The sequence below is a fragment of the Ipomoea nil genome, unplaced genomic scaffold (genome assembly GCF_001879475.1).
Source record: "Ipomoea nil cultivar Tokyo-kokei standard unplaced genomic scaffold, Asagao_1.1 scaffold0706, whole genome shotgun sequence".
Classification (NCBI taxonomy): domain Eukaryota; kingdom Viridiplantae; phylum Streptophyta; class Magnoliopsida; order Solanales; family Convolvulaceae; genus Ipomoea; species Ipomoea nil.
In genome coordinates, this window is record NW_017617134.1 from 2,925,329 (window position 1) to 2,941,998 (window position 16,670).

At 34.5% G+C, this 16,670-nt stretch overlaps 1 protein-coding gene across 1 annotated transcript; it reads right to left on the reverse strand.

Annotated features, from left to right (window-relative positions):
* Nucleotides 1-289: 289 nt before the first annotated feature.
* On the reverse strand, nt 290-1,072 carry LOC109176428 (F-box/kelch-repeat protein At3g23880-like). The gene has a single exon (XM_019325857.1). The coding sequence runs from the start codon at nt 1,070-1,072 to the stop codon at nt 290-292; it is 783 nt and encodes a 260-aa protein (XP_019181402.1).
* Nucleotides 1,073-16,670: the final 15,598 nt, after the last annotated feature.

The window sequence follows — 16,670 nt, forward strand, 5'->3', positions numbered from 1 at the left end:
CCGATACTTTTTATATTTATTTATTCATTCGGGTTAATGAATCCGAACCCCCGGTTTAATTAATTCCATCAGATTCTTCGGAGGATCTTGAAAGGACCATGCTTCTTTGGGCTAAGCTTATGATAAAAACTAGTTGGTAGTCTTTCTTTACGGAGGTGGACCATCACTTCATCACCAACATTGAAGAGTTTTTGTCGCCTTTTTTTTTTTTTTTTTTTTTTTTTTTTTTTTTGTCTGTAGCAGCCTTGAACTTGGCGTTGGAAGCTTCAAGTTTGGTACGTACCTCTTGCTAAACATTCTGGACTTGTGAAGCCATGGTATCTGCTTGCTTGTGAATCTTTTCGCAGGAAGGCAGTTGGAGAAGATCAATTGCATGTTTGGGAGTTTTTGTGTAAAGACACGGCGGCGGCGCCAGCGTCTCCCGAAAGAGAATCGCCTTAAAACCCCTGTTGCCTGGGCGGCACTCTTCAATTTTCCATTTGCTTTTACCGTCTTCAGGCGTGTAAACCCTCAAGTGCTCCCCCACTTTCATGACGAGATTTGTGTTGTTCATTACATACATGAGAGAAACGCGGTTACATATGACCACAACAATGGGAGTAAGCGTCGACGTCTTACGCGGCGGCTTAGGTAATAACTGTTGGATACAAGCCAGTTTTGTCCATGAATTTTCCACCCCAAATTCTCTCATCTTCCAAACACTCACCTTGTCTCTCTGAAACCAAGACGCCAGGAAAAACCCCCTCGACTCACATAGGGAAATGTTTCCGCTCCTTTCGGGCTTCGGCCCGGACAGAATGACGGCGGAATTTGTTGTCAGATTGAAAGAGACAATTTTGGATTCCCAATTGTCACGAGCCACCATTGTGCTGCTTGACCAGTTTAGCGTGCCATTGATGTGGACGCCGATGTTGGGGTAAACAATGCCGGCCCTAAGCCCATTTGGGATTTTTTCCCAGGAACCCGACCTGAAACTGTACACCAAAACATCATAGTCGTTGAAGGTCTGGGTACGACAAGCGTACACAACCTTATAGTCACAGTTTTGTTGGTCGTATCCAAACCCATACATCCCGACAGACGGCCAGCCAGGCGCGTCGTCGATTTTCTTAATTTTCCTCGTGCAAGGGTTGCACACCACGACTTTCTAGTCCATTCCTCGGAAACACAGGAGTCCGTTGTGGGTTCCCAGATACCTGATGGCCACTTCGGGGACCTTAAGTGATGAGCAGTTTGTAGGGCATTGGTCCTCCTCGGCCAGGATGGAAAAGAGGGACAAGTGGAGCCCGTCATCGGTGGCAGCAAACGTGGCTACTTTATCCTCCTCGTCATTCTTGTGGAAATCCAGGTGGGATTTGACGAATTCGGGCGATGATATCACAGCAAGCCACGCCTTTGAAACGCATTGGAAACGCAGCAGAGGTTTCGCCGGCAACCTTGTCAGAATGTCGGAGAATATGAGATCCTGTGGTAGATGAGGAAGTGGGCTCCGAGGAAGGTTGCTTACTTTCCGATGATTAGAGGCAAGGGATAGCATCGACATAATTGGGAATAGTGAGAGGCGGCTGCGGGCAGGAAAATGATAGATTGATCAGAAGTAGTATATAGTATGAAGTGTAATTCTTATTTATAGTGAAGAAACGTAATCCATCTTTAATGCCTATTATGGAAATTTCTAGGATTATATTACACCCTAAAATCTTTTCCAAATTGGGAACAAATAACATTTAAGTTTTTCCATATTTTTTTTCAATAGATCGAGTTGATATGATCAAAATGGATAAAATTTCTCTTAGGGGTTTACCAGCTATTACACAGGAGGGGGTGTGATTTACATAGTTTAGGGAAATAAGATTTCAACTTTCAAGTTTCACTTATCATTCAAAAAAAAAAAAAAAAAAAAAAAGAAGAAGAAGATAAAGTTAGTGTTACCTTCACCCACCTACCTACCCATTGCTACCATCACTATTTTCTATATTCCTCTAATATAATCATACTCTTTTTGCGCACCATGACGCGTTTATTTATTGCTAATACCACCGACCTATTTAATACATCCCCAACTATCAGTGCTCCACAACTGTCTACTTACCCTTTACAATATATGCATCTATTGCATTCATATTTCTTATACTTGTTTTACTAATTTATACTTTTTTTTTTTTTTTTTTTTTTTTTGCTTTATGAAGAAACAAATTAATGCAAATTAGTTTGATATTTTATGAATTGATAAATAAATAGATTTGAACTTATTTAATAGATTTCTAATAAAAATGAAAACTTGAAATTCTTTTAGAAGTATATATATGTATATTGAGAGAGACAGAGAGAGAGTGAATTGCATCAAAATAGCGAAAAACTATTTGGAGTTTGGTAGAGTTTTTTTTTTTTGTTTTTTTATTTTTTTATTTTGTTTTGTTTTTTTCTTAATCTATTTCACTTTTAACTGTGGTATCTGGACATGTTTGTAAATGTGGGTGCATTAAGTAACAAAAATTTAGGAAAAATAGAAAATGTATTCAATAAAACATGTTTCGAAATGAATTTGTCCATGTTTTTTCAATTTCAATTTATTTACAAAGAAAACAATTTTTTTGTAGTTGTTCAAATTAAATAGACAACATACATCTACACTTCTAAAAAAAAAATTTCAAGTCTTATAGCTAGCAAAGGGGATGAGACTAGAGATTACCTTCTCAATCTATGGAGTTTCAATGACGATTGATGAGATCGGGTTGATAGATGTATAGAAACCTTTTTTTCCTAATCGAGAGACGAGAATCAAAAGAGATTGAGAGCGAGAGAGAAGATTAAAGTGAGAGGAGACTTGAGAGAGAGAGAGAGAGAGAGGATTTCGGTGCTTAGAGAGAGAGAGAGAGAGAGAGAGAGAGAGAGAGAGATTGGAGGGTGGAAGGGGAAAATGGTAAAGAACTTATAAAGGGTTAGGGTTAGACATTTGGACAAGAGGAAATTGGGTTGACCGACGAAAACAAATTACATTTAGAGAATTAGGCCCATTTGTTTTCCATTTAGAAAAGGTATTGAGTATAAATAATGGAAATATATTAAATGAAAACGGAGGATTAACAAAGAGGATTTTGGTGCAGAGAGAGGGAGAGGGAGAGAGAGAGAGAATGAGAGAGAGAGAGAGAGAGAGAGGAGGGTAGATGGGGGAAACCGTAACGGACAAATAAAGGGTGTTTAGATAATTGGAGTTGGAGGAATTAAATTGGGTGGGCCAACGAAGAAATTCATACAGTTTCTTCAATTAAGAGGGTATTTGAAACTCATAGTAGTGTTTTAAAAACCTATCAACCAAACAATACCAATCACTTTGGTACCCATTGCTTAGAGCTAAACCTGTCAACCAAACGCACCCTTAGGGGAGGTTTGGTTCAAGGGATCTCAGATCACCAGGGTAATCTGAGAAAGGTAATCTTAGATGATAATGTTTGGTTTATGTAATCTGAGAGGGTAAGTAATACAAGATTACTGCCACCTAGGAAATGGGAGTATATTAGAGGTAATCTGATTACCAAGTTTTTGTTATGTAATATAAGATTACTTTTCAATATTTCAAAATTGCCGTCATTTATTTGTCTTCTTTTATTTGTGGTGTTGGATGGATTGTAAAATGAAGTAGATTACAATTGTAATATTTTGCTACTTATTACAAATTATGTAACAAGACAATCAATTAGCAGGAATTGCATGTTTGTAGATTTTAATTTAAATTTTGTTGTTGGATGGTCTGTGAAGCATCTTTACAGGGTATGCATTTTATTATTATTATTATTATTATTATTATTATTATTATTATTATTATTATTATTATTATTATTATTATTATTATTATTATTATTATTATTATTATTATTATTATTATTATTATTATTATTATTATCGTGTGCATTTTATTGAATTGCATCTTTACCGTGTGCATTCCATCATCATCATCATCATCATCATTATTATTATTATTATTATTATTATTATTATTATTATTATTATTATTATTATTATTATTAATTATATTTCTTTTACCTCTTAACCGTAATAGTATACATTTAATCTTACCAAATATCTTTTTGCAAACCATTAATACAATCCGGTGGTCAAAACAATTAATGCTATCGGCTATCCATGGATTGCAAACCACTTTATTCAATTTGATATAGACAATGATAAAAACGACTCCGTATTATGTAATGGTCATTCCAATTTTATTTCGTTTATTTTTTTCCTAACACGTATAATGAGCATACAACGTCCATGGATAAATTTTGTTGCTAAGCATATATAGATGGGTATTGCTACAATAATTTGATGAGTGATGACCTAATACATGCAGCATCATTCTACATATATTATTCTTTCAAACCAAAGTAAATTCAAAACCAACAACTCCACTCCTCTCCCTACACGACAGGCCATATATAACAACCTACATAGTTACAATATTATGTGATACTTTTATCAATTGTCACTACATTTTTTTTTCTTTATGAAGAAAAAAATTAATGCAAATTAGTTTGATAGTTTTTTGAATTGATAAATAAATAGATTTGAACTCATTTAATAGCTTTCTAATAAAAATGAAAACTTGAATTTTTTTTAGGAGTATATATATATATATATATATATATATATATATATATATATATATATATATATATATATATTGAGAGAGATAGAGATAGAGATAGCGAGAGAATTGTATCAAAATAGCGAAAAACTATTTGGAGTTTGGTAGTGTTTTTTTGTTTTTTTTTTTTTTTTATTTTTTTTATTTTATTTTTTTTTCTTAATCTCTTTCTCACTTTTAACTGTGGTATGTGGACAAGTTTGTAAATGTGGGTGTATTAAGTAACCAAAATTTAGGAAAAATAGAAAATGTATTCAGTAAAACTTGTTTCGAAACGAATTTGTCCATGTTTCCGCAATTTCAATTTCTTTGCAAAGAAAACAATTTTTTTGTGGTTGTTCAAATTAAATAGACAACATACATCTACACTTCTAAAAAAAAATTCAAGTCTTATAGCTAGCAAAGGGGATGAGACTAGTGATTACCTTCTCAATCTAAGGAGTTTCGATAACGATTGAAGAGATCGATCGGGTTGATAGATGTATGGAAACCTTTTTTTCCAATCGAGAAACGAGAAGAGACTCAAAAGAGATTGAGATCGTGAGAGTAGATTAAAGTGAGAGGAGACTTGAGAGAGAGGATTTTAGTGCTTAGGGAGAGAGGGAGAGAGAGAGAGAGAGAGGTGGTTAGACGGGGGAAATGGCAAGAGCATATAAACGGTTAGGGTTAGACATTTGGACAGAATGAAATTGGGTTGGCCGACGAAAATAAATTACATTTAGAGAATTGGCCCAATTTGTTTTTTATTAAGAAAAGGTAATGAGTATAAATAATGAAAATATAATAGAAAGAGAGAGAGATAACGGGAGGATAGATGGGGGAAATGGTAACGACCATATAAAGGGTTAGGGTTCAGACATTTGGAGTTATAGAAAATTGGGTGGGCCGGCGAAAAAAATTTCCATTCAAAGAATTGGATCTATTTCTTTTTAATGTAAAAAAAGGTCAGGAGTATACAATACGGAAATGGAAAAAAAAATCCATACAATGTAGCCCTTAATGTATATTTGGTTTACATAATTGAGTTTGGAGAAAAAAGAATAATATTAAATAGGGAATCGAAAAGCAAGATATCAATTTTGAATTATATTCCATTTGTTGTTCTTTGAATGTATACATTTTAGGAATTGTATTTAAGTTTTGGTTCATTTTAGAAATGGAAATTACGTAAGTATTCAAATTATTGAAATACCCTATATAATAAAAGATATTTATTCTCAAGCATAGCATGTTCTTGAAAATAGTATTTTCAAGAATATATAAACTTAAAAAATTTCCTATTATGGAAATTTCTGTGATTATATTACACCCTTAATTCTTTTCCAAATTGGGAACAAATAACATTTAAGTTTTTTCCTTTTTTCAATAGATCCAGATATATGATGAAAATGGATAAAATTTATCTTACTGGTTTACCAACTATTACACGGCAAATTATGTTGTGAGCATGTGCCACCATGCACATGGTGCGCACGAATCTGTATCCATAATTTCTATACTGTAGATCCATAATTTCAAGAATCTGTGAGCTAAAATTTATACTTTAATTTAGAGTCCAATTGTTGAACCATGATTTCACAAATTAGTGCAGTATAGAAATTATAGATCTACTGTATAGAAATTATGGATCTACTGTATTTAAATTATGGATCCTAAGGGTTTAGAAATTATGAATCAAAAGTACCCATTTGTTTATTGTTAGGAGGGGTTGAAATGAAAGACATTCTAGAATTTTCCTAATTTATGCATTTATCGTTCTATGTTAAAAAAAATAAATCAAATTTCATGTGTACAATTATATATGGCAAAAACTTTTGTGAAAGCATCTGTGAGATGGGTCGGGACAAGATGAAATGTAATATTAAACTAGGAATAAAATATTTATTACTTATATGGGAAAATGTAATACTCTTGAAGAAAAAAATATAATACTTTTTCATTTTGACGTAAAAGTATTAAATTTTCCTTTATAAGTGCAACATTACTTATAAGATAAAATATAATACTTTTGATGTAAAAAGTAATACTTTTACATCAAAAATATAAAAGTATTACATTTGTCCTCAAAAATATTATGTTTCCCTTATAAGTAACAAACATTGTATTCCTGATATAGTATTACATTTGCTAGTATAAATATTAAATTTGTATATTGACTCGATCCAACCCGACTATCTCACAGAATTATCATTTAAACGGAATTAATTGTTTAATTAATTCTAAGGTTGCCTTACATATTCCTTCCTAATTTCCTTATTAAATAGTTGGAGGACCTAAATTGATTAAATTCCTTAGAGAATTGCATTAGTCAAGGGTGTTAGATATATTAAATATAATATATTTAATATAATGTATATTAAATATAATATAATATATCTATAATATATATTAAATATAATATATCAATATATTATATTTATATATTGAGAGAGAAGAGAGAGGAATGAATAATGTTATTTGAAGGGATGATTAACAAATGAATACAAACCACATATTTATACTAAATGAAAGCTACTAATCAGGAAGCTAATGCTCCATGTACTAATGCTATAATTTAGGCCACTCTTCACATACAATGCATGACCCACACCCATTACTTTCATTATTTCCAACAAATTAACTAATTATTAATTACTTGCTTGGTTTAATAATTATAATAATAATATTATTATAACATTGCCTCCTTTAAACCAAGTTGGATATATTGGTCATTCCAATTTCCTTCTTCAATTTGAGAAATGTCTCTGTCTTCAGCGGCTTCGTAAAGATATCTGCAACTTGACATTCACTTGAACAATACTCAATGTTGATTTGCTTTTCAGCAACCAACTCTCTGATTTTGTGATACTTGATATCAATGTGTTTGCTGCGACCATGAAAGACTGGATTTTTGGACAACGATATTGCTGATTTGTTGTCACCAGAATCCGTGCACTTGACATACAAAGTGTGTTCATGAGGACATCTCACAAAACCACTTTCAACAAAATATGAGATCCTGCAGGTTGCTCAACATATATTTCTTCTTCAAGAAAACCATTCAAAAAAGCAGACTTGACATCCATTTGATGCAATTTCCAATCATTTTGAGCAGCAAGAGAAATAACCATTCGAACTGTATCAAGTCTACTTACAGGAGCAAAAACCTCAAAATAATCAATACCTGGTTTCTGCTTGTAACCCTTTGCTACTAACCGTGCCTTAAAACGGTCAATTTCTCCATTTGACTTGTACTTCGTTCTGTAAACCCACTTCACTCCAATTGGCTTCTTTCCAGGAGATAAATCTGTTAACTCCCAGGTACCATTCTTTTCAATGGCACGGATCTCCTCATCCATCGCCTTAAGCCAATGAGTTTCTGTAGCAGCCTCCTCAAAAGTTAAAGGATCACAATCTGCAAAGAGAGCAAATTGAACAATTTCTTCATCAGACAGGTCATTATCATGACCCAAAACATAATCTTGCAAGCGAGCTGGTAAGTGGCGCTCGCGCTGAGATCGTCGAACTGACGACTCTGGCTGTGAAGGAGACTGGACATTATCTGGAATCGGTTGCTCTTCAACAATATTTTCAACAGCAGGAATAACAACTGAACTTTCATCTTTAGCTAACCAATCCCAGGCACCATATTCATCAAAAGTGACATCACGACTTATAACAACCTTTTTAGTTTCAGGATTGTATAGTTTATAAGCCTTTGAAGCGTCACTATAACCAATGAATATGCACTTCTCACCTTTATCATCCAACTTCTTTCTCAATGGATTCGGCACGCGGGCATATGCCAAACATCCAAAAACCTTGAGATATTTGATAGAGGGTTTTCTCCCACTCCAAGCTTCTTCGGGCGTCTTATCACGGACACTCTTAGTTGGACACCTATTCAACACATAGACAGCACAAGCAACAGCTTCTGCCCAAAAAGGCTTAGGCAGATCCTTAGATTTCAACATGCACCTCACCATATCCATGATTGACCTATTCTTCCTCTCAGCCACTCCGTTTTGTCGTGGAGTGTATCTAGCTGTCATTTGGTGCTGAATACCCTTTTCTTTCAGAAAATTATCACAAGCAATATATTCTGTACCTCTATCAGTTCTCAAGATTTTAACTTCATAACCACTTTGCTTTTCAACAAAAGCCTTAAATTGTTTGAAAACATCACATGCTTCAGAAAGTAAACCCATGTTTTCCTACTAAAATCATCAATGAAAGTAATAAAGTACTTACAACCTCCATATGAGGGAACCTCCAACGAACACAGGTCTGAGTTAACAATCTCCAACTGTTTTGTGGCTCTCCTTGACTTGCCCACGGGAAAGGGATCTCTATGCTTCTTCCCAATCACACAAATCTCACAGATACGATTAGGGACATTCACAACAGGTAAATCAGAAACAAGTTCCTTTCTCGCAAGATAGTTTAACCCAGAAAAATGAAAATGCCCAAACCGCATATGCCATAACCAATTATCATCACAAACTTCAGAATTAAAGCAAGCAAGGAGAGTATGCTTAATTTTCAAAGGAAATAGTCGATTTTGGGACATATTTACCTTTGCAATCAAAACTCCTTTAGCATCTGCAATGGTACAACACCCCTGAGCAATATGTATCTTATATCCTTTTTCTGACAACTGACCCATACTCAACAAATTTTGGTGTAGTTCAGGAACATAGAACACATCGGATATAAAATTGTGAGTACCATCCTTCAACTGAATAGAGATTTTACCTTTTCCCAAAATTGGCACCTTTGACTTATTGCCAAACGTTACTTCAGACCGGACTGATTCATCTAGTTCGGAAAACAATTCTTTCTTCCCACACATATGGTTACTACACCCAGTATCCAAGAACCATATGTTCTTATCTGCAGAAAAACTATCGCTGGCCAAAAGTAAAGTTTCAGAACTCTCACCAGACTTTTCAGCAATGTTTGCTTGATTTCCACGATTGTTGTCCTCATTATACCAACAATCTGCAATCTTGTGCCCATACTTGCCACAATTGTAGCAATGAAATGGAAATTTACCTTGTTTGGTATTACCTCCACCTCTTCCTTGGTTGGAGTTACCACGTCCTCCTCCTTGGTTGAAGTTACCACGACCTCTTCCACTAGAACCTCCTCTTCCTCTTCCACGACCTCTACCAGATCCTCCACCTCTTTGATTAGTGCCAGTCACATTAAGGGTGACTTGACTCTTCAAAGCTTCTTCTGCTAGTGGTTCCGATTTTGACGCAATCCTGTCAATATGACTTTCTACCATACCTTTCAGCTCTGCAATTGATAAGAGCTCGGTTTTGTGTGACTCTGTTATTGAAGCCACCACATGGTCATACTTCATCGGCATAGTTCGAAGAACTTTTTCAACCACTGCACCATCTTCAATCGTATCTCCATATAGCCTCATCTTATTCACCATATCAATAAGACGAGTGAAATACGCATCTACTGTTTCTGTAGAGGTCATCTCACAATTATTGTACAACCTTCTCAACGACTGCAACTTAGACTTCTGCGCCCGATCGACTCCTTTGTGTGACACCTTTAAGATGTCCCAAGCTTGTTTTGCTGTTTGAGCACGAGCTAATTGCCCAAAAATGGAATAATGAACACCTTGGTGAATCTGACCCAAGGCCAATTTATCTCGCCGTATAGCGCCTGCATCAGCTCCTTCGGGTAGACCGGGATCAACAAAGCTCCAAAGATTTTGAGCTTGCAAATGTGTGGACATCATAATTTGCCAATAATTGTAATCGAGGTTCCCGTCCAATTTGGGACCCGACCATACAATATTGAAATTTGTGGCCATAATTCACTATGAAAAATACCTCGGGGTTGAAAGGTTGACTGGCTCTGATACCAAATGTTAGATATATTAAATATAATATATTTAATATAATGTATATTAAATATAATATAATATATCTATAATATATATTAAATATAATATATCAATATATTATATTTATATATTGAGAGAGAAGAGAGAGGAATGAATAATGTTATTTGAAGGGATGATTAACAAATGAATACAAACCACATATTTATACTAAATGAAAGCTACTAATCAGGAAGCTAATGCTCCATGTACTAATGCTATAATTTAGGCCACTCTTCACATACAATGCATGACCCACACCCATTACTTTCATTATTTCCAACAAATTAACTAATTATTAATTACTTGCTTGGTTTAATAATTATAATAATAATATTATTATAACAAAGGGTAAGTCCTAAGGTTGGCTAGTGTTTTTACTTAGTCTTTCCTTATGTTTATCTAAGTTTTGTTGTCTTGTTTGGGTTTTTTGTTGTGTTTAATTTGGGAAGATCTTGAAGAAGAAGGCCTCCAAAAGGAAGACTAGGAGTTGGTGAAAGTGTTCATAGGCTTAAGAGGTAACCCATTTTCTACAAAACCTATTTTATACTTGCTATTGATGATTTCTTGATGATCTATTGATGTTCTTGATGTTATTGAGTAAATTTGTGCACAATCTTGTGTTTATGCATGTTAGAGCTTGTGATTAGGGTTCATAAATGCTATTCTTGAGCTATTCTTGTTGTTCAAGTTTCCTTGTTGATTGATGTGAGATTTTGGGTGTTTTGGACTTGAACTTGGACTCCATTGTAATTTTCCTCGAAGGGAAATCTTTCTTGGTTCGTGTGTACCAACGGGTACACCACCCGCTGGTACCGGGTTGTGCATGGAGGGTGGTTGACCCTCCACTGTTCCGCCCACTGGTACGTGAGGTTTTGGCCTCTGTTTTGTTGAACCGTTGTGCAATTGTGTGTCTTCTCTTATGTTTCGTACGTCTAGAACGATGTCCTAAGTACCCACAATAGGGTTTATGAGTCTTGAATCATGTTTGAGGTCCAACTTTGTGATTTGTTGGATTAATGTGAAGTCATTGATGTTCGCTTGAACCGTTATGTTTATCCTATTGATTTGCATGCTAGTTACGATGTTGTTGATACTAGTATGTGTTGTTCATTCGTTCTCAATGAAGATTGTAACTTGTATTCACCAATCATTGGATTGAAGTCTATCGTTATTGTGCCATTGTCTTGAAATGTTCCTTTCATGTCTATTCTTGAAATCCTTCAATTGAATCTCTTGTTGTAAGCTTGTAAAAATGTTGTACTCTATTGATTATTCTTGATTGGGCTATTGTTGAGCCTCAAGTATCTATGTCGATGACTATGTGTTATGATTGAAAGCTGGCAGTGAGCTTTGCTCAATGAAAGGGGTTATTATATATCATGATCATGATCATTATGAAAAAGCAGGCGGTAAAGCCAGGTGGGGAGCAATGGCTCCAGGAGAAATAAGGTCGGTGGTTGTACAGGGTGGCCTAGAGGTACAGGTTGGAATTGAAATAAAGATGGAGCAGTGTAAAGCTTGGAACTTGGTATAAGGTTGGAACTTGGAAACGGTCATTGATTGCGATCCTTGACTTTCATTTTCTTATGAACTTGTATTGATGTTATCATTCATGTTATGATGTTACCTTTGATTGATATTGATTATCATATGTTGTTGATTATCCTGTTGTCTTTATCATTGTTTATCATATGTAACATTTTCCATTATGTCACCATAAGTGGTACAAGTTAATAGGCCATTTATGACCATTATGTTGTGGTTTGAAACATAAGTAACTGTTTCTGTTACTTAACCTATAATGATGGCGCACAGGTTATATATATGTATTGAATAAAAAAAAGAAAGTAAAACTCCAACATGCTGCATGTTTTCACGGGAGAATTTATTTTCCTAACTTTCTGTCTTCGTTTCCGGCCACTCACCGACGACTGCGTATGAGTTTCGGACGGTCTCCAGTTCACCCTTTTCTCCGATGACTGCTATTAGGCGTTAGAGAAATGACAACTACGGTGATGATGAAATGATTGCCATAAGGCTCGTCGTCGGCGTTGGGTTTTCCGACTAGAGGCAGGAGGTCGTAGCTTAGGTAGCTGGGTTCGAGGTGGTAGTTGCGAGCGGTAATGTTCCTTCTCCGTCAGATCCGGCCAGTTTTGTTTTCTTCATCTACATTTGGCGATGTTTCTTTCTTTCCCCTTCGACGCCACTAGTTGATGTTGTCGCTATCCGTGATTGTACTCCGGCGAAGGGGGGCAGTGGCGAGGACGGTCATCGTTCACGTCCTGGCGCTGCGACGCAGATCGGAGAACATACATATCATCTATATTTCTAGTGGCATTAAGGTCTCCATCCCCGAAGGCTCTTGGTTTCGATGGTTGGCTGGCTGACGACGTCGATGGGCCGCTGGGTTTGTGTCAATTAAGATTTGGCTCATGTGGGAATTTTTGTTTAATTGGTTTTGCCTGGTCGAGGTGTTACCGTATATTCCTACCGGCAGAGCATGTCAGCACTGCCGCCCATTATGATGGGTGTCTAGTGGTGTGAATGGCAGGCGGTGGGGACTATTTTTGCGCTGTTCGGTGCTGCGAACTTTCCCCTAGCCATTTCTGTTTGACAAATGTCGGTGGTGGTGTCGTTGGCCGTCCCAATTGGCATCCTGGGCCGTAGCACCGTCGGAGTGGTGATTTTGTCGTTCGCTTACGGTAATCCAGCGCCGCCGAGCCATTGTCTGAGGAAAAGGGTTTTTTATTTCGTTGTCCATAAGCATCGTCATTGAGGGTTGCCCATATGTCTTTGTTGGAGTGGCTGTCCACCGGCGTCAGCATGAAGTTTGGTTAGCTACTAGTCTTTTGCCGTCATTTTCGGCGGGCAGCAGGCGGGTTGACAAGCTCTGGTGGAAGGCGATACAGACGTTGCGCTATTACCACTACTGGAAATTATGGAATTTCCGACCACCTGAAAGTGATCTTAAATCAAGTCGAAAGCCTTGTTCCGACCACTTTTGGTATCCGGAAAAATCTTTGTTGCTATTTTCGACCACTTTTTGCTTTCGACTTGATTTAAGATAACTTTCAAGTGGTCGTAAATTTCATAATTTCCGGCAGTGTACTACTCCATTAATGATCTTCAATATTACGCTTTTCGCACTTCCTCATAGAATTGGTACTTCAATTGATTACCATTATTATTGTTTATTTTGGAGCCATTATTCCGGAAATCCCGTCCTTGCGTTTCTTGTCCTTAATTAAAGGGTGTAGTTTTTCAAATTGGTTAGGATTGTATTGCTTCCTGGTATTTGCAGTATGTTTTAAAAAATTACCATGATTGTGCTAATTTCTTTAATTATGGTGATAAAAATTTCCGTCAAAACCTTTTATTTTTAGTATGCCATTATGCGGATTTGTTAAACGGCTTAAGTTTTAAGTATTAAAATTTCCCGAAAAATGTTTTAAAGGCTTGCGGTTTCAGCAATTGCTTTTTCATTTTAATTCACCTAATTGTTATAATATAATATTATGTGATTATTCTGGCTTTCATTGCAATTATGAAATTTTGCAATTTGTCATGATTTGATAATATTTTTAATTATGGAGTGTGATTTTGAATCACAGTTTCGAAAAAACATATGATTATTACAATTGAATATTATTTTATTATTGTCATAATAATTTAGATTATGATTTTAAGAATCATATTTTGAAATTCATTTGAATTTGCTTGTCCACAACTTTAATAAGGTAATAATGATGATATTATGTAATATTTAATAATAATGATGATTATCAATATTATAATTAAATGTTGTTCGGTTACAATTAAGAAAATTGATTATTCCGTTATTACTATTAAGTAAAAATTATATATTAGAATTATTATAGTATAACAATAATTGGTTTTTGAACCGATGGATCAATGTTTTGTGCCGTTACTATCATCATTTGTTCCGGATTTTGATAGTGTGATTTGAAATCATAATTTTGAAACCATTTCATTTTTTATCCAAACCATATGTGTAAATAATGATAATACTTTGTAACATTTTATAGTTATTGCTATTAAATGTCAGGGGTTACGATTGAGGAAATTGATTATTCTGTTATTACTCTCACGTAATTATTATTACAGAAACAACGGTTATCAGTTTTGAACTGAGGAATCAATATGTCGTAAAATTGTTATCATTATTTGTGATGCCCACTTTGATTGAGTATGAATATTTGATTTTATATTCTTATTTTTGAGTTTGTTTTATGCATATAATTAAATTAAGTGCATAATATTATGGTTTTAAATTATGCAATTTAGTTTTTTGAGAATTTAATTTGTAAATGTCAACATATCATATGATTTTGATATGGTTAGAATTTATAATTTTAACCTAGTTCTCATAAAGTTTACTATATGCATTGAATCATTTTTGTATTTGGCCTACAAGTTAAAACTTTTCAATAATTGAAAAGTATATGATTATTATAAATTATTATTTAAATTTTTCCTTAAAGTTTTGGATTTATTTTGTTATTTGAATTTGAATAATAATTTTATAGCTCATTTTAATTAGACAAATCATGTTATATTCTTACAACACTCTTGTAGCGTTATCCACTCAATATTATTACTACAATTATCTCTTGATCTTTGTCTATTTTACCGCTGTAATTTATACAAATTTATTGATTCGTACCCGGGTCAATTTGTTTCATCATGATGAATGAAATCATATAAGGAAGTTAAATCATACAATTCATAAAGAAAATAAATGAGGCATGTTGTAACCTATTAGCTCAAGCATAATTAATCAAATAAATTACAGAGAGAAAAAAAATAAGAGACAAAGCAAGAGTATAATTCTTTATCCAACTTCTTCATCCAATACAAGGGGTACATCTCCATTATGTATAGTGAAATGTTACAAATCTACATAATGGGCTATAATTGCGTCCGTTACCGACGTTACAAATATTGTCCACTAAATACATTTTATAACAGATAATATATATACGAATCTCCCGATATGCATTTATGGAAATTAGAATGGAAATCTCCATAAATGCAATTAATGTGATTATAATGGAATTACATTGTGAATTTGTGATGATTTTATGAAACCAGGTTCCATCATGGACCGGGTAGGAACAGTAGGATATACAAAATTGTGATAGGAATAATAATAATAATAATAATAATAATAATAATAATAATATTATTATTATTATTATTATTATTATTATTATTATTATTATTATTATTATTATTATTATTATTATTAGGAGCCTTTATTAAGTTCAATAGATTATATACAACTCAAGATTACAATTCAAGAAACTGATAAATAATAAATAAAGGAGTTAGGAATAATGGCAAATTAAATGGTGGACCATGAATAAATTTATATTTCTAATATATTAAATGTACATTATTTGTGTACTAAATGTTTATTATTTGATAATATATACCATATTTGCATTTTCCTCCACTACCTCGCCCCTTCTTTTGTTTTTTTACCTCCACCATCCTCACCAGCCTCTTGTCGCACCACTTTGTCCAGCCCCAGTAGCGGGAGGTGCCACCGACACTACGAAGAGCGCTGGATGCCCACTAGCCACACTATAGCTCGAGAAGTTCAGGAGACCTATTTTGTCGGCGGATAGGGACCATTGGTCTAAACACTGCCCCCATGACCCAACCTAACCATCTATGCTCAACATTCCTTCACCCCCCCCCCCCCCCCCTCTCTCACATCGAAAGTCATAACCCCTTACACTATGTCTGTGTGGGTAAACATTAAAATGCAATGAAATTTAACTTAGAAACATTTCTATCTTACCTGTGTTGCATTCACACAAATCTATAGTTCACCAAACTTGGCTAGTAAAATTTACTTCATCAACACTCATGCACAAATGATACAATAAAAAAAAAAAATACTATTTTACATTTAATTAAACACAATTATAAAGTCATTAATGAACTCTAAATCAACACATCAACAAGCAAAATTTTCTTCCCCCAACATGACATGAACAATTCATTTACAGACCAATCATGGCTGGTGAAACAAGGGTATCCACATAACTAGTAACCATATAACCAAGAGCATAAGGGATATTAAAATTCTTACCCCTTCTAGCATTAGGT